This window comes from Leptonychotes weddellii, chromosome 7 (genome assembly GCF_054177405.1).
Source record: "Leptonychotes weddellii isolate Sample4059 chromosome 7, ASM5417740v2, whole genome shotgun sequence".
Classification (NCBI taxonomy): Eukaryota; Metazoa; Chordata; class Mammalia; order Carnivora; family Phocidae; genus Leptonychotes; species Leptonychotes weddellii.
Window position 1 is genome coordinate 52,894,782 of NC_138375.1, and position 25,669 is coordinate 52,920,450.

General features: G+C 45.9%; 1 protein-coding gene across 5 annotated transcripts in view; it reads left to right on the forward strand.

Moving 5' to 3' along the window:
- Positions 1 to 25,669, forward strand: part of WWC1 (WW and C2 domain containing 1) — a 147,912-nt gene that overhangs the window by 57,653 nt on the left and 64,590 nt on the right. For 4 of the 5 annotated variants that reach the window (XM_081826293.1, XM_081826292.1, XM_081826288.1 and 1 more), the window contains exons 2-3: positions 12,149 to 12,258; positions 22,617 to 22,820. In XM_081826293.1, the coding sequence (XP_081682419.1) occupies positions 12,149 to 12,258; positions 22,617 to 22,820 (314 nt within the window). The remainder of the gene's footprint in view (positions 1 to 12,148; positions 12,259 to 22,616; positions 22,821 to 25,669) is intronic. The other variant, XM_081826291.1, reaches the window with a different exon arrangement.

The following is a 25,669-nucleotide window of genomic DNA, read 5'->3' on the forward strand; positions in this document are numbered from 1 at the left end:
CTGTCTGCAAATGGATGCAAAGGGAAGAGAGCTGTTTAATATGAAATAAATCAGAAAGAAAACGATGCTCACTGAGGGCCTTCTACATACAGAGCAGCTAAGTGATTGAGAACCTGAGTTCCTGGATCAGATACAAATGCTGGCTCTCTGCTCACTGGCTGTGGGACCTCAGGCAAGACACTGTTTTGGGCAGGAGCTCAGCAAACACTAGCAAAGGGCTGATACAGCCTGCCTACAGAGCTGTGCTCAGGGAGAGGCTGAGTGGCCATGAGCAGGCCCTGCAGAGTGGGACGGGGAGGCAGAAAGCTTTGATAGAGGAGACGCATTTCTTGAACACAAGGTTGGATACCATTTTTTAGAGTCCCTGCAGTTATGAGGTTGGGGATGCTGTTATACGCCAGTGGGTCCTAGGTATGGTGCCAGGACCAGCAATATCAGCATCACCTGGGAGCTTGTTGCACATGCAAATTCTCAGCCCCGCCCAGAATCAGAAACCTATTGAATCAGAAAGTATGGGGGTGAATTGTGGTCATCTGTGGGTTCTCAAGCCCTCCAGAGTGTTCTGATGCAGCTCAGAATTGAGAACCACTGCTGTATACAATAAGGAGATGTCAGGAGGGGTGCTCATAGAATAAATGAATATGGACATGGGAAACGGGGAGGGTCAGGAAATCCGAGTGCCTGGGAGGATCCCCTCCTTTGTGGCCATGTGACCGTGGACAAGTACTAAGGACAGTCTTGGAAACTCAGTACTGAAAAGTCCCTTAGCAATCAATGTATCATCTTTTCATGGTGGGGATGGGGAAATAGCGGCCCAGGATGGGAAAGGGACTTGGCTGCCTGTAGTCACTTATTGGCAGAGCTGGGAATTGAGGCCAGTTGGATTTACCTCTCAACTGGCCGAGTGTTCCTGGGTATGTCAGCTCACCTCTTCATGCCTTAGTTTCCACATCTGGAAAATGAAGCTGTTAATAGTACTTATAAGATTACTTTAAACAAATTAAGATTCTATTACATCGAACGTATGGGGTTTTTCTTTATTTTTTCTTGACAACTTTATTGAGAAATTGATTATTAAAACACACTAAATTGTATGTATTTAACAAGTGTAATTGGATGAGTTTTGACATACATATATACATCTGTGAACCTGTCTTCATAATCAGTATAACAGGCATTCCCATCTTTGTGCCCCTTTGTAACCCTTCTCTCTCTCTCTACCCATATCCCCAGGCAACCACTGGTCTGCTCTCTGTCCATATAGGTTATTTTTTATTTTCTAGAATTTTATATAAATGGAAACATATAGTATAGTCTCTTTTTCCCTGACTCTTATCCCCAGCACAATGTTTCTGAGATTCATCTATGTTGTTGCATGTGTAAGAGTTTGTACCTTTTTATTATTGAGTAGTATTCCATTATATGATACACTACATTTGTCTATCCATTCAACTAGTTTTTTAAATTTTTTTTTAAAGATTTTATTTATTCATTTGACACAGAGAGAGAACAAGCACAAGCAGGGGGAGTAGCAGAGGCAGAGGGAGAAACAGGCTCCCCACTGAGGAGGGAGCCTGACGTAGGGCTTGATCCCAGGACCCTGGGATCATGACCTGAGCCGAAGGCAGATGCTTAACTGATGGAGCCAACCAGGTGCCCCTGTTTGGTCTGTTTTGGTTTTTTTTTTAAGATTTTATTTATTTGAGAGAGAGAGAGAGAGAGCATGAGCAGGGTGAGGGGCAGAGGAAGAGGGAGAAGCAGGCTCCCCACTGAGCAGGGTGCCTGAAATGGAGCTCCGTCCCGGGACTGACCCAGGACCCTGGGATCATGACCTGAGCCAAAAGGCTGACACTTAACTGACTGAGCCACCCAGGCACCTCATATCCATTCAACTGTTAATGGACATTTGGGTTGTTTCCAGCTTGGGATTATTACAAATCAACACAACATTGATTTTTTTTAAGAAGCACCATTATTTTATGTGCTACTAGGAAAGAAAAAAAGCGACCAATTAAATTATAAACCAATATTTCTAAATTAAATAAAATGTTTTTCTCCTACTTACTGAAATAAATCTTTCAAATTTAGATTTCTTTTAATTCACATACTACTTTTATACATACAAAAAAACAAAACCCAGCTAGATAAACAAAATAAAGCTCCAGTTTTCTTAAAACATCTTCCTATTCAGAATCCAATTCTTTTTTTTTTTTAATTTATTTTATTTAAATTCCATTATGGTTAGCATACAGTGTTATATTAGTTTCATAAATCCAATTCTTTGGAGTTACTTTTTAACTCAGGATTATTGATGTCTGTGCTTTGAATAGCGTCCTTGTTGCCCTCAAAGTGTTGGTGATGCAGCCTTGTTATAAGGACCCACAGGGGAATTCAAAGGCTTTGGTGCTGGGCTCTGAAGCCAGCGTGGTGGCAATCATGTAGAGTTAGCCTACTTACTTTGCACTCCTGCTTGGGGAATGTTGCTGAACAGGTGGGTTCACTGCCTCCTCAACCCTTCCCCACAACCATTTGGCTCCTAGGGGTTAAAAGTGCTCCACTGTTGTCTCTAGGATTTTATCCCAAGCCAGGACACCCTTGATGTCTGTACACAGGAAGGGAAACCTCCATCAGGATTGCAGGCTGGCTGACAGTGTTGTAAGATGTCAGTAAGCAGTGGTGACACACAGCCCAACTTCAGGGATGTTAAAACATATTTTTAAATGTGCAGCTTACAATCATTGAAAGATGGTCTATGGAAGGGAGCCTGAATAGTGCCTGGTACTTTGTACACCCTCAATGAAGTTTAGCGTTGTTTTATTATTATTATTATTATTATTATTATTATTATTATTATTATTACTAGTACTGTTCAGCATTGTTTGCTCTTTTGGTTAAATGAAGGTGGCAGTACCTGCCTCACAAAAAAGTTGTGAGGATAAAGGAAATGATTTCTCTTACATAGAGCATATGGTCCAGCGCCTCATATTTAATTGGCCTTCAGCAAAAGACGTTTTCATTATTGTTTCATTGCAACCTCACAGTGCTCTTGACCTTTGGGACAGGTGGCCAAATAGTAGATTAATGAAGGCTAAAACTGTAAAAGGGGCCTCAGAGATACCATATTCCAGTTCCCTTATTTTGGAGTTGGGAAGCCCAGAGAGGGTAGGAAGCCCAGGTGCATGGCTAAACTGGTGATAGCATCAAGATTCAAACCCACATCTCGTCACTCCCCTTCCAGTGCTCTAAGTTGTGCTGTCATGGAAGGGGCCACAGGTCAGACAGGATCCCAGAGAAGCCTTCATGGCCAGTTCCTTCTAGAAGGACCACCTCCTCAGGCCTGCATTGGTAGGGTGAGGGCCAGAGCTCAAGGAATAGAGGAATGGTCAGATTCCAGGGAGGAGTGGGCTGTGGCCTCTGCTCTTTGAGCTGGAGGTTCGGGGACAGCCTAGCACCTGGGAAGACCCCTTGGAAACCTAGCTCCTGGGACTGGAAGGAGTAAAAACTGGGGGTTGAATGCCCTCAGGATCCTGACTACAGAAAGGAGAAGCTCTGCATTCCTACCCAGCATTACATGCCAAGTGCTGTGTTGAGTCATTCCCATGTACTAATTGATTTAGTCTCTGCAAGAACCCTGCAAGGCAGATTTTCTTGACTGCTTTATACCTATGAGGAAACTGAGGCTCAGAGCTGGGGAAAGAATGGACTAAAATTACACAGCTAAGAAGGATGAAACTGGCCCTTTTATAGGGCACAGAACTGCCTTAGTCTAGCTCTCAATTCAGGAATGAGAATGAAGCTGGGGTGGAGCTGGGTGAGGAACAGACATGCATATACCAGGTGCCCTGTTCTCTTGTGGTGTTGGGCTTTCAAGAAATTACCCTCCGATGCGGAAATGGGCAAAATGAAGGGCCCTTCTCCCAGGCTTGTCTCTCCATGAGTGGGAGCTTCATAGTTTCATTCAGGCTCTTGCCCTGTGGTCATTCTCCTTTCAGTATCATAGGGTCAGTTAGCCCAGAAAATACTATCAGTAACCATATCTTGCAGGATGTTTAGGTACTCACTGCATTTCATATGGAGCCAAACTCAGCACCAGATTGGCTTGATCTCTTGGTGTCATGAGTGTGATGCAGGCCTGGGGTAGATTCCAGATTTTATTCTCAGCCCTGCCACTGGGTTCTTGGGTGGCTCTGGGCAAGTCTTTTCTCTCTGTGCCTCGGATTTCTTAACAGTAGAACAAGGGTGTTGATTTGTCAGATTCCAGATGCCCTGTTCAGTTTTATCATTCTTTAATACCTCTGCATCAGAGGCCTCATTTGGACGGCAGTGAAAATAATAATGAATTGGTCATGTTGATTTCATGTATTCCGAAGTTCCTTTTTGTGCATTCTCTCATTTAATTCTCAAAGAACACTGTGAAGCAGGTCTGAAGAGTACCTACCGAAAAGGGTTGTTAATGAGGGCCAAGTAAGTTAATATCCACGAGTGCTTGGAAAAGTTCTTGGCACGTAGTAGGTATTTAATAAATGTATTATTTTTTCCCTGTTTTTCAAATTTGAAAACTGAGCTACAGAGAGTTTAAATGTCTTGCCCATGGTCACACAGCTCGAAAATGGCAGAGCCTGGATTCAAAGCCAGGAGTCTAGCTCCAGAGCCCTGTGTTCTTAACTACTACTCTATGCTGCCTTTCAGTAAGACAGAAGTTGGAGTGACATGTTACAGAGCAAGGGTACTGTGTGCAACAAGAGTGCAGCCCCCAACAGTCATGCTAATTCCACTTTTAAACAAAGTGCTGTAACAGGCAAACAGGCTACTGCAGAATGTCAGCTGAATTTGGCCTTCCAGTGGTCAGTTGGCCATGTCTACTCTAATGCACGATCTGGTTCTCTCAGAGCCGTAATCTTAAATCCCAGCAAGTGGTTCGCAGAGGGGTAGCAGCAGGGAATCACCACTGTGTCCGTGAGCTGGAGGGAATTGGGAACAGATGGACAGAGAGATCTGGGGATGGAGGCAGATGAGGCGGACCAGCCCAAGAACTCAGTGAGGGCAGGGTAAAGATGAGATTTAGCAGGGGGAGTAAGCCACCGGTGTGTGTGGGAAGGGGCCAGCCTAAAGATGAGAGGGGAACATGGAGAACAGTCTGGAACCTTCCCTCTAAACAGTTTGCTCCCTCCTCTTCTTTTCCCCATAAAAGAATTCCAGGAGTGGGAGTGACCAAGCCAAGAAAGCTTCCGGATAAACCAGCTCAACCAAAGTAGGGAAGCAAAGAGGTCTGGGGGTAAAAAAAACACCAGAATGTTGAGATAGGTGTTTTGAGTGGAGGGAGGGAGGGGAATGTTCTCTTAAGAATGAGAGCTTAGAAGTTCCTGGCGTAAACACCTCCTCCAGAGAGCAGATCGTGAGAGCCAAACCCACTCCAGCTGCCATCGTCTAACTCCTGGTTTAATTTCCAAAAAGGGAGCGTGTATGCAGTTCCAGCCCCTGGAAGGAAAGGAGGCCGTGGAGCACAGTGCAGGGTGTGTTGGCTCTTAACCTGGACAGTTATTTTGCCTCAGTTTCCCCATCATAGAAATAAGGATAGAAGACCCAACTCACAATACCAGCTAATGTTGGTTGAGCCCTGTGTGCCATGGGCTCAGCACAGCTCATTTTAACTAGGTGGTTACTCAGAACATCCCCACTTTTCAGATGAAGAAGCAAACTCAGGCAGGTTAGGGTTCATGCCCAAGGCCAAAGAGTAAGTGACTGTGTCTGCATGGGTATGCAGGTGGCTGACTGTAGAGCCCGGGAGTTTTAACCACCAAGGGTATCTCTTGGGGTGAAGAGTGATGCTGATGAGGATCATTAACATATCTGACCACCTAAGATGGAAGGAGACATGAGGCACAGAGCACAAAGCCTCTCCACAGATCCTGTTAACAACCCACATCTACTCAGGGCTTATTACATGCCAGGCCCTGTGCGAAGCACTTTATATGGGTTATCTCATTTAATCCCCACCACGCCCTTATGAGATTGGGACTTACAAGTTTCACAGAGAAGGACCCTCCTCCTTAAAGAGGTTATGTAACACGCCCACAGTTGTGGAAGATGTTGAGCATGGGTTTCCGACCAGCATGGGCTCCTGAGCCTTTGTGGGCAGCAGCTAATCTGTCTCCCCAGGAACTGTGAAGCTGACCACCATCTTTTTCCTTCCTGCCTGGACTCCTTCCTCCTCCAGCCTTTCTTCACTACACCTTGTCGCCTCATTCTCTCCAGTTTCCCAACCCGTTGGCCTTTTGCATCTGAACGGCTGACCTAGCAGCTTATTAACCATCCCTACATCGTCTGATTAATTGCCGTGGCCCACAGCCCCAGGTAACATAGCCTCCTCATATATAGTCACCAAATGCCCTGGCAATGGGTCACTGCCTGTTTTAAGGGTGAGCATTGGCTCCCTGGCCAGAGCCGCTGCTCTTGAAAGCAGAGATAAGGTTTATTCAAATGTCAGAGTCCTCATAGTGTCTGGCGTGGGACTAGGCTCTTGTGTCCATGCAGTAAATGTTTGTTGCTTGGAGGACTACCGGAAACGGGAGAGAGAGAAGGAAAGCAGAGGGTGAGGCAGGGAGCTTCTCTAGGTCTCCTTCTGCAGCGTAGCATAGGGGAGGCATTTATAAGGGAAGCCCACCCATTACATCCCCATGCCTCCACACCATCACTTAGAAAGATGTGTCAGGTGGCTTTTTCCCCCCTCAAACTCACCAACATCTTCCCACCCCAACTGGCCCTTCCCATTGCTTCCCCCCATGGGGTCTCTGCTCAAAGATCACCTTCTGCAAGAGGCTTCCTCTGGCACTCCCTTCCCTCCGCTCCCCACCCCTATTACCCTTGATCCCACCACCCTGTGGCATTTTTCTGCGTAGCATGAATCTCTGCCGTCAGTGACTTTGGTGGCTTGCTTCCTGATTGGGGTGTGTCTCCCGACTAGAGTGTTAAGAGCAGGTGCCTGTCTGTCTCGTCCACTTCTGCAGTTGGCGTTGATGAAGGTTCAGCTGTGTTCTGGGTGCGCAGTCCTCCTCGCAAACTCTGAGATGGTTGTTTTTATCACCTCCCCCTCCTGTTGTGAGATGTATGAATTAAGGTGCTTGTTTTTGTTTTTTTTTTTAAAGATTATTTATTTATTTATTTGAGAGAGCGAGAATGAGACAGAGTACATGACCGGGGGGAGGGTCAGAGGGAGAAGCAGGCTTCCCGCTGAGCAGGGAGCCCGATGTGAGACTCGATCCCGGAACTCTGGGATCATGACCTGAGCCGAAGGCAGACGCTTAACCGACTGAGCCACCCAGGCGCCCTGAATTAAGGTGTTTGAACAGAACTGAATTAAAGGAAGGGAAGAGAACTTCCAATATGGCACTTTCTCCCTGCCCACCCCAGCCTTCAAGGTGCCCAAGGTGAAGGGGCAGTTTGGCAATGCGGCCCTGCTCTGCAGCAGCCTGGAGGTGAGGCTACGAAGGTCGGAGGTGTGCAATCAAAGCTACGGGAACTAGGCATGTGAAACAGCCCCAGGCGGAGGAGCCTGCTGGCCGGGCTCCTTGTGCCTGGGTGGGAGGAGAGGTTCAGCTGAAAGTTTGGACAGTTCTTGGCTTGCAGTCTGGAGGGCCCTTTATCTCCTCTGATCTTGGAGGGCCCTTTAGAAAGTGATCCCGCCCAGCTGTCCTTCGGAGAGAGCCCAGTCGGGGGCCAGCATCCTGCTGGACGGCGATAAAGAGGTTACTGTGGGAAGCATTGGGATCGCTGGGGAGGCAGTAGGAACATGAAAGATAGGTTACGCGTTCCTCAGTCCCCAGAGAATCACCGCCCAGTGTTAGACTTGGCAAAAGGCCTTCCGTTCCTTCTCTGAGCTGCCTTGCTTAGAAAGGATGCACTGTCTGAATACCGAATACCGGCCATGGCGATCTGGTAGCCTCTCCCACAGATCATAGGAAAGTGACATGACGCCGGGAGGAGGGCAGGGAGCTAGTGCTCCTGCACAGGTGGGCCAGTGGCACCCCCTGTAGTGTGCTCCCCGTAGGGTGATCCTGGCAGAACCTGTCTCCAAGGTGACACATCCGGGCCGCTTCTGCAGGAGGGCCTGTTGTGAAACATTTAGGAATGTTTGTGTTCCTTCAGAGATTTGTAATTAAGAAGAGGCAGAACAAGTTTTTGCTTGGCCCTCTTCCCTCCCTGCCTCTCACCCCTCCAGTATTTGGGACATTTTGATATCATGATTGGAGTTTTCGGTAGTCCAGGACATGGAGGCTGGAGGCCGCCCTAAAGCTTAAAATGGGGTGAATCGCTTCACTGGAGGGTGGGGGCTGTAACTTCCAGGCAAGCCCCCAAGCCTGGGCCACATATGAAAGCAGACATCTCTTCCCAGCCCACATTCTTGGCACTTGCCCAAGGGGGAAACATTGTAGGCCAGAGAAGCACCCACCGTTTCCCAGAGGGGACTGGTTTAAACAGACCGTTCTCTCTGGCAGGAAGAGTGAATGTGTGCATGTGCATATATATACACGTGTGTGTGTGTGTGTGTGTGTGTGTTTAAATCTTTGTGCAGCTAAAAACACTTCTCTTCATCCTGATTCTCTGAATGACACATTGCTGCACACTGAATAATTCATCTCCCTCTTGGCATTTGTGCCAGAGAGAATCTTGCTGTCCAGATTTCTTGTAAGTTGCATAGTCTTCCAATAGAAGCTTTTCTCTTTCCCATGGAAGAGCTCTGGGAGCTAGGCTATCAGCCCTCTGGCTTCTCCTCCAAGATTGCATCAAAGGGGAACCCTGAATATCAAACCAGAGCCCGCCTTTCTCCTTGGGACCTCTCCTTCTGACTTTGGGTCCTCTTGATTCACTCTTCTTTATCCCTGAAGGGCACAGTGTCTGTGTTCACTGCATGTGGAAGTCAGCATCTCAGTGGGGTATTCTCATGGCAGTCACGTTACTGAACCTTGTAGCTAACATTTATCTCACTTCTGACTTCCCTGTGTCTAAGGCCGGAACAATCAGCGGAGTTCATGGTTTTCTGGAAAATTGATGCATTTTGGTGTTTCAGACCTGCCCCCAGACCCCTCCTCACTGAGAGAGTTCAGTGAATTACTGGTATTGATGACTTGGGTGGCTTTGAAACATTTGATTATCTTTTCATCAAGCAGCTGTGGACGATCCAAGTGTATTGAACATCTTTGTACCAAGACACAGATGACCAAAGGTGCAAATATCCTAAAACTCCAGCGCCTTTTGCCTACAGGCTTGCCTCTGGTCCAGAGTCGTTGCCTGTATCTCTGGCATAGCTTACTCTGTGTTCCAGATTGTTCTGAGACTCACTTGGTCTTGTTAATTCCTATTAGCAAAGCTCAGGTTTGGGAATCAGGTAGTGGGGATTTAGGTTATCCCTCTGGGGTTTACTAACTGTGTGATATTGAGCATGTTTTCTCATTTGTAAAATGGAGTAAGAGTGCCTGCTACCTGGAGAGAGAACATGACATATATAACTTGCTTTCTAGGCCTCGATTTAGCCATTATTAAATATTTTAATTACACTGATGTATGAACATTACAGAGAAATTAGTAAAAAAAAAAAAAAAATTACATTAAAACCCCTGTACCAAGATGACATTTTAATGTACATCTTTCCAGTTTCCCTTTTTTATGTGCTGCTGAAGCAAGCACCCAGTTTCTGTTCTATACACACACACACACACGGATTTGTAGGCAAAATATACAATAACAGTATCCTGTAGATTTTCTCTTTCAACAGTGTTGTTTTTCTCATAATATATTGAGAGCATCCTCCCATATTAGCAACATATAGAACAATACATCATTATTTTTCTCTCCTACATACTCATTATTGCAGTCACCCATTCCACAAATATTTATTGAGCAGGTGGGGGACACAAGGATCTCTTGCTTAGATGTACCATTGGATGAAACCATTTAATTGATCCCCATGGAAGAATTTTGAAAGGTGCTGATCCAGGGGAACTGTCAGGAAGGGATATATCTTCTTGGTTTTCTGGGTTACAAACAGTATATATAGTAAGATTCGTATCTTTGTGGGGCGCCTGGGTGGCTCAGTTGGTTAAGCGTCTGCCTTGGGCTCAGGTCATGATCCCAGGGTCCTGGGATCAAGCCCCGCATCGGGCTCCCTGCTTAGCAGGGAGTCTGCTTCTTACTCTCCCCCTGCTTGTGTCTCACACAGCGAGAGAGGGAACAAACACAAGTAGGGGGGAGTAGGAGAGGGAGAAGGCAGACGCTTAACCGACTGAGCTACCCAGGCGCCCTTCAAATAAATCTTAAAAAAGAATGATTTAGGTGAGGGGCGCCTGGGTGGCTCAGTCGGTTAGGTGTCTGACTCTTGATTTCTGCTCAGGTCATGATCTCAGGGTCGTGAGATCGAGCCCCACGTCAGGCTCTGCACTGGGAGTGGAGCCTGCTTGAGGTTCTCTCTCTCTCCCTCTCCCTCCATCCCCCCACCTCTCTAAAAAAAAAAAAAAGAAAAATACTGAAGCTCAGAGAGATTAAGTAAGTGGCCAAACCCACACAGCCAGTGTAAGTGATGCTTCCTAAATCCTTATTTGACGGAACTGAGTCTGTTGCATATCCTAGATACCTCTGGCCTCATCCTCATCGTCTCCCACAATACAGCAGTAAATTACTAACAAGCTTTTGGATTCTCCATTTATTCAGCCAGGAGGTATTTTTCACAACCTACCTGACTTGGATATATGTTGGCATGTGAACTCACCACGTCCTGTTCACCAGGGGCTCCTTCAGTGTTTCTTTTTCCCCCCAATATTTAGCTTAAAGTCTGACTTGGAGTGGGTATAGGAGAGGAGATCGCACAGTAGAAGAGAGAGGGTAGTTTCCTGAGGCCTGGAGGGAAGGTCTTCATCAGAACTCCTAGACCCCACCCAGTCCTCTTTCTTCCTGTCCTGTTTGTACCTCAGCTTGCCACTCTATCCAAAGAGTGATGAAACAGAGCCTTCTGGTTTTCCAGGATTGGGAGGGGGTGGGAGCACACAGGAGACGGAGAACATCTGAATATGTATTTTAAGCAGAGTCCGCAATGGGAGAAACCAAAGGGGTTTTCTGCAGGGGTCACTCAGGCTGATTGGCTGTATATCTAGATTGGTGGCTCCCTGCACTCTGGCTAAAATGCTTGACCAGTGGCTTGTGCTGTTTTCCAGCCTTGACAGCCCTTAGTTCATTTAGTTGGATGATTTGTCTGTCTGACTTAGCCACCAAGTGGGTGATTACCACCACTGCACACCAAAATGGGGTTTTAGATGGTGGTTATTATTAAAAAGATCAGTTTCGGGCGCCCGGGTGGCTCAGTTGGTTAAGCGACTGCCTTCAGGTCATGATCCTGGAGTCCCGGGATCGAGTCCCGCATCAGGCTCCCTGCTCGGCGGGGAGCCTGCTTCTCCCTCTGACCCTCCCCCCTCTCATGTGCTCTCTCATTCTCTCTCTCTCAAATAAATAAATAAAATCTTTAAAATAAATAAATAAATAAAAAATAAAAAGATCAGTTTGGCCTGGATTGTCTAGGGAAGGATGGTGGTGGGTGTATGCATTTGGGAACCTGCTCAGGAGGCAAATTAATACTTCTTTTGGCCAGATTCATAGGGATGGAACATCTGCTATTCTAGATGCTGCTGTAAGCCAGCTTTCAGGAGGGCAAGTGGGCATGACAAACATGAGATAGAGCCAGAATGAAGACTGGGGGTGGGGTTGTCAAGTGAGTTGCCAATGAAGAAGCCAGCAAGGGTTGGAGTCTGAGTCCAGAAGCAAGACTTGACCTTTGAACCCTCTTCTGCAAACCCCCCAGAGATGCAGAAACAGGCCCAAAGAAGGAAGACGTCTTGCTCAGATCATTCCCAAATTAGTGGCAAAGTTGGGATCGGAATACAGATTCCCCACCTCCTCCTGGGTGATCTAATCCTGCAGCTGCAGCCATGCACTCACCTTCCCGGGACAACGGGGGCCATGGGGACAGCAGAGCCAGGGTCAGTGCGACGTCTGTGGCTCTGTTGGGCCAGCCCAGAGGAGCAGGGAGGCTGAGAGAAGCAGTGAGTTGCAGGGCCTTGGGGACTGTGGGCTGATGGAGTCTGTTTCTCCTCTCCCTTGCCAGGTACACCAAACCGCTCACCTTTGCTGACTGCATTAGTGATGAGTTGCCACTAGGATGGGAAGAGGCGTATGACCCACAGGTTGGAGATTACTTCATAGACCACAACACCAGTAAGTTCCTGGCCAGCCTCCCTTTCCCATCCTGCACCCCATCCCTCTACCTCCACACCCCCCCAACCCCAAGTCTGAAAGAGCTGCCGACAGCGGCTCTTGAAGCCAGATTGTGTTTTGTTTTCTATAGAGTTAGATAGAGATGTCAATGTGGATATAGATAGATAATGTATGCGTGTACAAAATAACCGTTTAGAAGGGTTTTAAATAGAATCTAAAACTGCCCCCTCACAACCCAGCTCCCCAATTTTACAGAAGCAGCCACTGGTAATTCCTTGTGTATCATTCCAGAAATGTTCCAATTGTATGTTTGTGTGTATTTGCATCTATTCTTTCACTTTTTTAATATATCTCAATTTTTTGTGCATACAGAGTTTTTTTCCATGTAAGGCAGATGTGTCATTGTCATTGCCAGGCCATTTTGGAGCAGCTAGAGCCCCAGCATGTCGCTAGCAGCATGCGCACACGTACGTCCATAGTGGATTGGCAGCAGTGTGCGTCTACAGCCCATCATACCGGTCAGCCCACCCTCACTTTGTGTCCATGATCCAAGTATCCTGATCTAGAGTACAGATTCCTAGTGTCTCTGTCTCTGGGACCATGATGGAGGAATAGATTGAGAAAGGGACAAGCATATTGTCTGGCAGGTGGAGAAATCCAGGTCACGGTCCCCCAGCCAGGGAGAGTTGATGTGTATTTGGGCTCCTTCCTTTGTATACCTTCCTGGCCAGGACTATTTCCTGTCCTCTGAAATTTGCTGCCCCATTTGTCCAATGCCTGTCTCACTCTCAACTTCTGAAGTGTAGGATTCCCTTTGTCCTTTCAGGCCAGAGGAGAATGGACTGAAATGGGTTGTGCCTGGCCAAGTCTGAAGGCCGAGAATAGGGTAGGAAAACCTAATAGCCCCTGTTTACTGAACATACACTCTGTGCCATGTGCTCAGCAAGGAACCTGATAGGCATCATCTCATTTAATCCTCCCAGCTCCCCTATGGGATATTAGGATGATTATCCCCATCTTACAAATGGAACTTAGAAGTCGTAACTGGCTGCTTGACACTCAGAGCTAAAACGTGGTAGAGCTGGGATTTGAACTGGTGCTAGGGAGCCAGGTTGTGCTTCCCCATTCATTTCCTCCTCGGGTTTTCTCTAGCACCCGGCCGTGCCCCTCATCACTCAGTGGTATAACCATTTGCCTGTTGTAAAGCAAGACAGTATCTCAATTCATTGCTCCAGTCCCAGGCCTGTGCTTGATAAGGCACACAGTAGGTGTGCACTTGACCTTTGTTAAATAGGAAAGGGCATACGTGCATGAATTCATGACTGAATGGATGAATGAGCGGACTTCGTCGAAGAGTTTCTGAGAGACAGCTAATGGCATTAATTGCTTTGTTGGGGGTAGCAGAGGTTTTTATTAGCACTCATGATTGCATGCTGGATAACGAGAAGTAAATATGCCTAATTGAGTGTGTACAGGGAATGAGGTTAATGCTTGGAGGGCTGCACGGTATGCTGGGTTAAACACTGATGTACAGGGACCCTAACCAGTCCTCTCCTTGCGTCTAATTGCTGAGTTCATCCCCCTCATTAAAATCTGATGGTAAGAGCAGGATTTTAAGGTGCTTCTGAGGGTTGCTGGAGAAATAGAAGGGAGGAAGGAGTAGCAGGCAGCGGCAGAGTTTATTCTTGAGGGGATGAGGGCAGAAATGGGGTGTATGGGCAGGTGAGTAGATGGGGGCCACCATAGGAAGAATTCTGTCTGATAGTTTTACCAGCCATCAGGCTACTGGGTGCCTTTTGCTTTGAAGTTGTTCTCCTTGGATGGAGGACACCACCTCTGCTGATGGAACCAGTGATACAGGTGATGTCAATGTGACCCTTGAGGCCCAAGCATTCAGAGCCGTGGACTTGGACCAGTGCTCCATGTGTGTATTGTTCATGGACTGAAATTACCTTCTTGAGTTATAGACCCAATACAGTTGAACAAGTTAAATCTACCATCCAGCATTCATTCATTCAGCAAATATTCACTGACCACCTCTAATGTTCTAGGCACTGTTCTCACAACTTGGGATACGTGAGAATTGCAAAATGGCAATGATTCTTGCCCTTACAGAGCTTTCATGTTAGCAGAAAAGCCAAAAAATAACACAAATAAGCAGATTATATGGTATATTAATCAATGGCAGTGTTAGGGGAGAAAGAGAAAGCAGAGTGTGGACTGAGGCATGCGGGGGTGATTTTGAAGGTGGTGAGAAAGGACAGTGGTCATGGTCTTCTGAAAGAAGACCTGGTTGAGAATTTGAGTTTTTGAGCTAAGACTTGAGGGAAATAAGGGGGCATTTCAGGTAGAAGATGGATAGAGCCAGAACTCTGAGGTGTGGTCACGTTTAGCTTGCGCAGGATGGTAAGGAGGCAGATGTGCGCATGGCAGAGTGAGTGAGGAAGCTGGGAGGAGGACATCAGGCTAGAGAGTGGCAGGGCATAGATGGAGTGGTGGTCTGCCTTCAGGGCGCTAGCTTTTGCTCCATGTGAGATGAGAGCCATTGGAGGGTCTTAAGCAGATGAGTGGCACGATCTGCTTTATGTCTTGAAAGGGCCACTCTGACTGCTTTGCTGAGAATAGACCTTAGCGGGGCAAGGACAGAAGCAGAGAATTTTGTGAGAGATGATTGCAGTAGTCCAGGTGACAGAGGACAGTGCCCCAGACCAAGGCCATAGTGGTGGAGGTGGTGAAAAGTGGCCAGATGTGGATGTATTTGTAAGATAGAGCCAGCAGAATTTCCTAGTAGATTGTATATGGAGCATGAAAGAAAGAGGAATGTATGATACTCATGGGGCCTGAGCAACTGGCAGGATGGAGTGTCATCGATTGAATGAAAAACACTAGAAGAGGACTGAGTTTAGGAAGGAAAACAAGAGTTTGGGCATGTCGAGTCTTCCATGCCTGTTACACATCTAAGATGTTGCTGGTCAGTTTGATAAAGGGATCTGGGCTAAAGATAGTTATTTGGGAGTTGTTGGCATATAAGTAGTATTTAAAGACATGAGACTAGCTGAGATCATCAGAGGAGTACATCAAAGACAGAGAAGAGGACCAAGGAATGAGCTTTGAGGTCCTCGGACAGTAAGGGGATGCAGAGAAGAGAAAAACCAGCGGCGACTCTAAGGAGTGACCAGGAAGGAGGGAGGAAAACCAGGCTATCTTGGCAGCCATGTGAAGGAAGCGCATCAAGGAGAGGATCCTGAGTCCTGTTGAATGCTTCTGATGGGTCAGGTACCAAGAAGACCCGACTTGGGAGGGCAGCTTTGGACAAGGACTTGGGGCACGAGCCTCACTACAGTGAGTTTGAAAGAAGCTGGAGGAATGGGGAGCAGCAAATATAGACAACTCTTTCCAAAATATAACCCGTTTTATTATTTTGGTACTCCCACTGACTGTTTACATCCATCTTGATTAGATGGTTTTAATCAGTGATCAAGTTGTGTGTTCTACTATTTTCTCTTCACAGTATGAGTATTTGAGAGATGCCACATAGTCTTCATATTTGTCATTTTTTAAAAAGATTTATTTATTTATTTGAGAGAGAGATAGAGAGCATGCACACAAGTGGGGGGAGGGGCAGGGAGAGGGGGAGAGAGAATCCTCAAACAGACTCCTTGCTGAGCATGGAGTCCGACACAGGGCTCAGTCCCACAACCCTGAGATCATGACCTTAGCTGAAACCAAGAGTTGGATACTCAGTAGACTACCCATGTGCCCCTGTATTTGTCATTTTTAATGCATCAAACAGATGTAGTGATACATGTTAACACATAAAACAAATGCACTGTAATTGCCCCCATTGCTGACCTTTTGTGTTATTTCCATATATTTGTTATAAATAAGTAACACCAGAGGGAGACTCCTTATTCATATTGCTTCTCTCCTTTGTGATAATTTCCTTTGTATTTCCAAAAATAGGATCACTAAGTGAAAGGTTATGAACATTTTTGAGACTTCCAGTCCATATTCCTAGGTTGATAAGTATTTCCAGAAAATTGTAGCAATCTGTATTGCCACAGGCAGCAAGGGTACTGTTTTCCTCATACCTTGATCAGTATGGGGCTGTTTTCATTTCTTTATTTTTTGATAAATTCATCATAGGTTGAAACTGTTACTTCACTGCTTTTCATTTGCATAGTAACATGGTTGGGCATTCTCCAGATGTTCCGGCTGTTTTTAAGACGATTGTTGTTAAAGCCCTTGGAGAATACAATAGTGTTAGCCACGTGGGTGGGTGTGTAGTGTGTATAGAAAGTGGATGTGTGGTGTGTCGAGGTGGGGTGTGGAATGTGTGCAGAGCTCGCGAGTGTGGGGAACGTGTGTGGAATGTATTTATTTGCAGGTTGAGGTTTGGAGCATGAGGGAGGATAGAGAAGGGGTTTTCAATCATGATTTCACTCAGTCAGCTAAATGTTTGTTGGCAGTAGCTGCCTTTTGGGGAGGGGTACATGAGAGGAAAGAGGATGGGGAAGGATGTTTTATGTAGCTAAGTTTGTAACCTGCTGAATGATTAAACTGTGTCCATGTATAGCTTTAATAAAAAGGAAAACGAACAATTAGCTAGACAATGTGATGTCAAAGATCTTGCCCAGGTGTAAAGTTACCTGTTTGGGTGTGATGGACTTAAGGAAGGGGAGTACCAGCAGAAGAGGCTGGGCCTGGGAGGACCCCCTCAGAATATGACTAATTCAGGATTAACAGCTGTTAACACAATTCCATAGAACCCCCTGAGAGCTTTTGAAAAGCCCAGTGTCCTAAAGGACAGTCTTTTCAACAGTTGCTGGTACAGCTGGCCCACATGGAAAAAAGTACACCTCCACTTCTGTCCCTACCTCACACCATACATAAAAATAAACTCAAAATGACCATAGACCCAAACATAAAAGGGAAAGCTAGAAAAGATCTAGAAGAAAACATAGGAGAAAAATCTTCAAGATTTTAAGGTAGGCAAAGATTTTTATTTGGACAACTAATTATAAAAGAAAAAAGCGATAAATGGAGCTTCATCGAATTTAAACCTGTATTGTTCAAAAGACACCATTAAGAAACTGAAAGGGCAAGCCACAAATAAGGAAAAAATATTTACAATACTTACATCTGACAAAGGATCCATATCAAGAATATATAAAGAACGCATATCTTACAACTCAGTAGTAAGAAGCCCAGCAACCCAATAAAAAATATAAGCAAGAGATTTAAAAAGACACTTCACTAAAGACATACAAATGGCCAGTAAACACATAAAAGTATGCTTTCACCATCAGTCCTTAGGGAAATACAAATTAAAACTACAGGGAGGTACCACTGCATACCCACTGTAATGACTAAAATGAAAAAGATGAACAATGCCATTGGTTGGTGAGGATGTGGAGGAACTGGAACTCTAATATATTAGTGGTGAGAATCTAGATCAGAACAAACATTTTGGAAAATGATTTGCCAGTTTCTTATAAAATTCAGTATATGCTTACCATTACAACCCAGCAATTCCACTGCTGGATAGTTTTACCTAGGAGAAATGCAAACAGATGCCCATACAAAGACTTGTGCATGCCTGTTCATTAAAGTTTTTCATAATAATCCCAAACTAGAGGGGCGACTGGTGGCTCAATCGGTTAAGCATCTGCCTCTTGATTTCGGATCAAGTCATGAACTCAGTGTCCTGGGATCAAGCCCTGCATCTGGCTCCATGCTCAGTGGGGAGTCTACTTGAGAATTCTCTCTCCCTTTCCTTCCATGCCCTCCTCCCGCTTGGGTGTGCGTGCTTTCTCTCTCTCTCTCAAATAAATAAATAAATCTTTTTTAAAAAATCTCAAACTAGAAACAACCTAAAAGTTTATCAAAAGTGAATTGTGATAAATTCACACAATAGAATATTATTCAGAGGGACGCCTGGGTGGCTTAGTCGTTAAGCGTCTGCCTTCAGCTCAGGTCATGAGATTGAACCCCGCATCAGGCTCCCTGCTCAGCGGGGAGCCTGCTTCTCCCTCTCCTCCCTGCTTGTGCTCTCTGTCTGTGCTCTCTGTTGCTATCTCTCTCTCTCTCAAATAAATAAAATCTTAAAAAAAAAAAAATAGAATATTTATTCAGCGATAGCAAGAAACAGGTCACTGATAGAAACAACATAAATGAGTCTCAAAAGCCTTATGCTGAGCATGAGAAGCAAGGCCCAAAAAGCACACACTGTATCGGTCCATTGATACCAAGTTCAAAACAGAAGCGGAGGGAGGAGGTGGGTGGGGGGGACTGGGAAAAAGAGTACAGGGATTGTTAGGGTAAAGGGAGTGTTTTACACATTGATTCAAGCAGTGGTTTATGGTATACACATTTGTCAAAACATATTGAACTATACACACTTCAAATGCCTGCACTTCATTGTATTTAAATTATGCCTTAGTAAAGTTGATTGAAGCAATATTTTGATGCCCATTTCATAATGCAGACCAATTAAATGGAAATCTCTGGGGTAATCCCAGTGTGCAGCCAGGTTGAAACCAGTGTTCTGAGGTGGGGTTGTGTGTTGTTTGTCTCTGTGTGCGTTCATCTATCTGTGTTGGTTTCTACTGTAAAAGAGAGCCTGGGCCACCAAAAATGGTAACCAGCCAGCCTTCAATTAAGTCTCTCCCGTTCGTTTATATTCCAAGGAGGAGGGCCTCAGCCACAGGGCGGGTGCCAGAGGGAGGGTTCATCGGGGTGTGCCCTAGCTTCTTGTCCAGGGCCTAGCATTTCAGCGAGCCCTCTGGTGGGTGATCCCACCTGGAGCTCAGCATCACACCAGCCAGCCTTGCCTGCCAGCCTCAGTGACCGCTCAGCCCATCTGTGTTGGCACCTCTTGGAGAGTGGTTGTCACCTTTGGTGACACGTTGGAATTATTTGGGGAGCTTTGCAAATCACCATTGACTTATTCCCACCCCAAGAGATTCTGATCTAAAACCTGGGCATCAGGAGTGTCAAAATATACCCAAGTGATTCTCATGTTGCAGTCAGGGCTTCTCAGCCATGTCTGCATATCAGTCACCTGGGGAAGCTGTTACAACTCTCAATGCCTGGGTCCCACTCCTAGAAATTCTGATGTTAAGTGTTCTGGGGCAGAGTTCAGGCTTTTTTGTGTTTTTGGTTTTTGTAGCTCCTCAGCTGATTCTAATACACTGCCAGGACCCAAAATTACTGGATGAAGTACCAATATTTTTTTTAAAACAGTTTTGCTGAGAATCTGGGGGAAAAGTCACTTTCATAGGCTGTTCATGAGAAAATTGGTACAACCTTTGGGAAGGTAATTTGGTTGTTATCTGCTAAACTTAAAAAATATATATATATATGTATATATATATATACCTTCCGACCCAGTAGTCCCTCTATTAAGAAATATATCCCTCAGAATTAATCACACAAGTTCATTATGGTTTTTTTAACAATTGTCACTGCAGTATTGATTGTGGTAGCAAAAGAACTGAAAACAATCCAAATGTTTCCCAATAGTGGTCTGGGAAACCACTAACACCCTACCATAAATAAAGCCTACCACCATATCATAGAATACTATGCAACCATTTAAGTGGTCGAGGTAGATAAAAAACTAAAAAATAAATAAAAACAGTAATAAAACTAAAAACAATGAATAAACAAAAAAGTTGAGTTGAATCCGCACCCACAAGGAAGGATGAACATGATATATCATTTGCAGATGAAAGCAGATTACAGACTAGTAGATGTGACATGGGGCCACGTTGCATTAAAAATAAATTAGTGCATATAGACACACATGTATGAACAGATTTATGTGGAATCAGAGGGCATTATCTCCTAGTGTGCGAGACTCCTAGCAGCAGTTACCTCTGAGGAATAGGATTAGAGACATGGAAACTCTCACTTCTTACTTTATAAATTTGCAGTGGTGGAATTGCGAGATGTTCCTTTTTTGTATTTTTCAGTATTTTTTCCCAAAAATGTAAATTTTTAAAAGTTACAAACTTTCGAAAACATCTCTAGCCTGGCGGTGACCGGCTGTTTCTTTTCTGTGGCTTCTGTCAGCTGGTGGTCTGAGGTTAGTGCTCGAGGGGCGCTCGGGAGTCCCTGACTCTGAGGGAGTCCACATCTACTGATGGAACATGGGGCCCAGCTTTATAAATACTCCCCTTCTTAATCTTTTCTTGCAGATGTTCCTCCTCCTTTCTTGGTGGAAAGGTTGCAAAGCTTTTCTTATGAGAAGCAGTCTTGTGGCTCCCGCCAGCAATCTTCAGTCCTTGTTTTCTTTCCCAGAAAAAGGGACGAGGGAGAGCTAGAGGAATTGCTGTTCATGGACAGTTCAGAAACTGATCCCAGAAAATAGTTTGGGCTTTACTCTCAACCATCGTTTGTTTACTTTACCTGGGCAGAAGTGCTTTACAGCTCCCTAGGAAGCAGGGAGGCAGGGCCCATTAGCCCCTTTAATAATTACAGAAGTAGATTCAGAGAGGTTAAGCAGCCTGCACATTGTAACACAGCAGTTACCAGCAGGGATGAAAACTTGGCCCTACTGCTTTTTTTTTTTTTTAAAGATTTTATTTATGTATTCATTTGAGAGAAAGAGAGAGTGCATGCAAGCAATGGGGAGGGGCAGAAAGAGAGGGAGAGAGAGAATCTCAAGCAAATTCGCACTGAGCACAGAGCCTGATGTGGGGCTCCATCTTACAACCAGAGATCAGACCTGAGCTGAAATCAAGAATCAGTCGCTTAACTGGCTGAGCCCCCCAGGCGCCCCCGCCCTGCTGCTCCTGTGATCATTCTCCCTATCCCTTCTTGCTTTCACTGGAGATGCTCATTTGGGCCTGCTTACAAGGAATGAGAGCTATAGGGCCTACGAAAGGCAGCACAAACTCAAATTCCCCAGGAGTCAGATCCGTGACACGAATGAATGAAGATGGAGGGCACGGGTCTGTGGCCAGCCGTGGACTCAGCGTGGCCAGATCTTCTGAGAAACCAGAGATCAGGATTCTACTGTGTAAATCTCCCTATTTTTACATACTAGTAACCAACTCACAATTAATAAAACACTTTGGGTTAAGCAAAACCTGTCTACTGGCTGGATTCACCACATGGCCGTGATGGTACAGTTTCTGGTGTGTCAGTTGCCCCTGAACCCCACGCACCACCTGGGAGATGGCTGGATGGTTGGCAGTTGATGAACATCGATTCTTTGACATTGATTTGACCTCTTCCGTGTCTGCTCAGCTGCCAACTGTCCATTTTTTTAAATGTCTGTCTTTCAGGGTTTTGACTTTTTCAAATGATCGCTGTACATATTTACTGTATACATAATTTTTTTCAAAAAAGAATGAAGAAAAAATATCCTACTACCCAGACATATCTACTGTCAATAACTTGCTAAGTTGTCTCCTAATCTTTTTGAGAATGTACATATTGTTTCAATAATCACAAAACTCTTTATGCAGTTTTGCCCCCGCGCTTCCACTTGGATGTCATAGGCCCCTTTCCACTTCACCCATATTTCTTTGAAGACACTATTTTTAGTGGCTATGGCAGTGTATTATGTAAAATGCAGCAAGGCTCTTTGGCCAGTTCTTTTCTGTGTGACCTTGAGAAGTTATTTGACCTGTGTCCAGATTTTCTCTTTTGAGTAGTGGGGGTCATAACGGAATCTAGTCTTTGGGGTTAGTGTAAGGATCGAAGGGGTAAAGAGATGTAAAGTCGTTAGAACAGTGCTTGGCATACAGTAAACATGAAATAAGTGCTAGTTATTATTTTCATCATCATCATCATCATCATTATTATTATCATCCTGATTTGGTACAAATGCATCTTTGCCTGACTACTTTATTACATTTAATAATAAATTACTATGGGGGAATTATGGATCAAAGGGTGTTCACATTTTAAGGCTCTTAATTTGCATAATCATTTAGTCCTCTTCTAAGTCTATTCTAATTTACATTTCCAGCAGGGAATAGGGTCCCTATTTTTTTCATAGCCTCTAAAATATGATTTATTTTTCTTTACTCGACCAAGACAGCTGACCTTAAGCACCTCAAGTGTCCTTGAGCCTCTGTCTAGATTAGAAATCAAACCTGGTCCTTCTCTTGGCTGTTCTGAGATGGCTTGACTTTGGGTATGGCTTGACTTTGGGTATGATTCTGGTTTATTTCGTGTTTGTTTGTTTAATCCAAGTGGATTTAATAGGTAAGTTGAACCCATCCGCTTCTATCGTGATTTTCTATTTACCACGCTTTCTGATTTCTGCTAGTGGATTCCACAGGCCACCTACCCAACAAGACATTTGTGAAGTGCTGACCGAGGGTGTCTGGGGTCTGTTCCAGAAACCACTCAGATCGAGGACCCCCGGGTACAATGGCGGCGGGAGCAGGAGCACATGCTGAAGGATTACCTGGTGGTGGCCCAGGAGGCCTTGAGCGCGCAGAAGGAGATCTACCAGGTGAAGCAGCAGCGCCTGGAGCTTGCGCAGCAGGAGTATCAGCAGCTGCATGCCGTCTGGGAGCACAAGCTGGGCTCCCAGGTCAGCTGTGAGTACCTCCCACCGCCCGCGCCCCACCAGCACCTCTGCAGGGAGAAGGGAATGGCCGCACTCGGTCCTGCCTGGCTTGCCTTTCAGTGCTTCTCACATCTACCTGTTTCCTTCCATCTCCGCTTCTCGTGCCAACCAGCATCCCTCTCCGATGCCATTCCTGCTCCTGCTTGTGCCTTGCAGTGATTCATGAGCCATTTTCATTCCATTCCTTTCATTCATTCGCAATCGTCTCCAACTACCCGACCACCCGTTGGCTGACAGATCTCATTGAAAGCCCTTCAAAGGCTAGGGGGTGTGGGGAGTAGGGAGTTCGTCCTTAATGGATGGAGTTTCAAGTTGGGAAGATGGAGAAGTTCTGGAGATGGTTGGTGGTGATAGTTGCACAACAATATAAATGTACTCAATGCCCCTGAATTGGACATTTAAAAATGATTAAAGTGGTGAACTTCATGTTATGTATATTTTACCACAATTTAAAAAAAAAAAAAAAAACCTTCCTGTCGTTCCTTCCATGGCCTCCACTGCCCTTTGTGATCAGGCCCCTGCCGGCCACCCCCACCTCGTCCCCTGCGGCCACTCCCCGCACCTCAGGCTCATTCACCAGGCTCCAGAGCCCCCCACTCCCCTAGCCTGCCCTGCACCTTTCTGCCTCAGGGCTTTTGCTCTTGCTGCACCCCTGCTTAGAATGCTCTTCTGTCTGTCCATTTGCACAGCTGGCTGCCTCTTACCCTTCCAGTCTCATTCTTCCTGTCATCTCTGAGAGGCTCGCTTCTGACAACTCTATCCACAGACCCCCTTCCCCAGCGGTAGCCTGTGTAAGGGCTCTCTCTTTATTTTCTTCGTAGCGTGTGTCCCAAGACATCTGCTTACAGGTCTGTCTGTGTTCCCTGCGCTGGCATATTAACTCCATAAGGGCAGGGCTCCTCTCTCCCCGGTTCACGCTGGTGTCTCCAGAACAGGCATGCGGGTCCCCCAGTCCTTCGTTCCCGGTGCAGGGCAGAACGGTATCTGCTCAGGAGCCCACACCCCTGTTCCTCTGTGTTTTTTGTCTTTTACCACTATTTCTAATAACCAGTCCTCCCCCATGTTTACTGGGTGTTTAGAATATGTCGGGCCGAACATGCTGTTTCATTGAATCCTCCTGACAACCCTGTGGGCAAGCACAGTAAATATCCCCTGTCATAGATAAGGAAACAGGTTAGAGGGGTCGGGGACACGCCCAGGGTCTTAGAGCTGGCAGGAGGTAGCAGTAAGTTCTAAACCCAGCCCGTCTGTCCCTCTAGCATTCTCACTGTGGGCCAGGGGCCAGCATTAGGCCATATGCTGTTATGGTGGCCATTGCTCGGCTGGGTCCCTGGACACTTCTCCTGTGCGAAGCCCTTGCTCTGAGGAGTTCAGTGCACCAGGGGGGACAAAACTTGCCCAATTACTCACGGTCCCAGCCTTGCCCTTTTCCTTGGTGACTCAAGCAAACCCCCAGCATCTCAGATGATGGAAGAGAACTGTATTATACTCATTCGCTTTTTCTAGGTCCAGTAATGACTGACAGACTGTCCTGAGTGTTTTAGCACTTGATCTGTTTTAGGCAGCTCAGGCTGCCATAACAAAATCTCATAGACTAGGTGGCTTAAACAACAGCCATGTATTTTCCCATAGTTCTGGACACGTGCAGTCCAGGATCAGGGCGTCGGCATGGTCTGGCTCTGGTGGCAGATGGCTGTCTTCTAACTGTGTCATCACATAGCAGAGAGACAGAGACAGCATGCTGTCTCGTGTCTCTTCTTGTACACTCACTAACCCATCATGAAAGCCCCACCCTGGTGACCTCATCTAAACCTAACCACCTCCCAAAGGCCCATCTTCAAACACCATCCCATTGGGGGTTGGGGCTTCAACATATGGATGGGGGCGGGGAGAGGGCGGGGGACACAAATCGGTCTATAGCATGATCCATACCACAGCCCTGGCAGGGAGATACTATTGTCCCTACTGAAACGCAGGTTTGAAGAGGTAGGGTCATTTTTTTTCTCTCTGAAGCCCTCTTCCTCTCTGAAAAGTGACAAGTGTGTATAAAAACAATACTTCTTATTTTGGGGGACAGGATGCTTTTTACTTGGACCCGAATTATCACCCCACAAACCATTTACTACTTTGAGAGGGTAACGTGTATTTTCCACGGGAGAGCGCTGCAGCCACCACCTCACATAGGTATAAAATAGCCTCACCATGAGGAGACCAGCTGGTATCACGCGCCTTCTGATGTGGTGCAGTAAGAACATCATGGAGGCTTCTTGACAAACATGTTTACCATCAATCAAATCATCAAGACACAGCCAGACAGATCCATAATGTGGGCTGTCCTACAGGATGATCAGCCTGGACTCTTTGGGGTCGGGGGGACTGAAAAACTGGAAAGAGGGGAAACTATTCTAGACTTGGGGGGAAAAAAGCTATGGATGCATAAACTAAATTAAATGTCTGCACCCTGATTAGACCCTGGATTGGGGTGGAGGATGGGAAGCAGCCACAGAAGACATCCTCTGGCATTTGGAAGATTGTCTTACGTGTGATCATCATGTTGTGGCTAGGTAGGAGAATGTCCTTGTTCCGAAGACATGCACATGGCATCCTACCTGCAGCTTCGTTTTAAAAAAAAGCAGGAACAAAAAGAAACAATTAGGCCATCAGTGTAAGTGAACTGATCAGTAGCTGCCGATGACACGTTGGTGGCTTTGAATACAGGATAGGCTTTCATTTTTGGTCACCATTTTCAATAATTATTCGTTGAGGGCTTGCTCCGGACCAGGTGTCCCACTGAGAGAATTGGAGTGGACAGAAGGATGG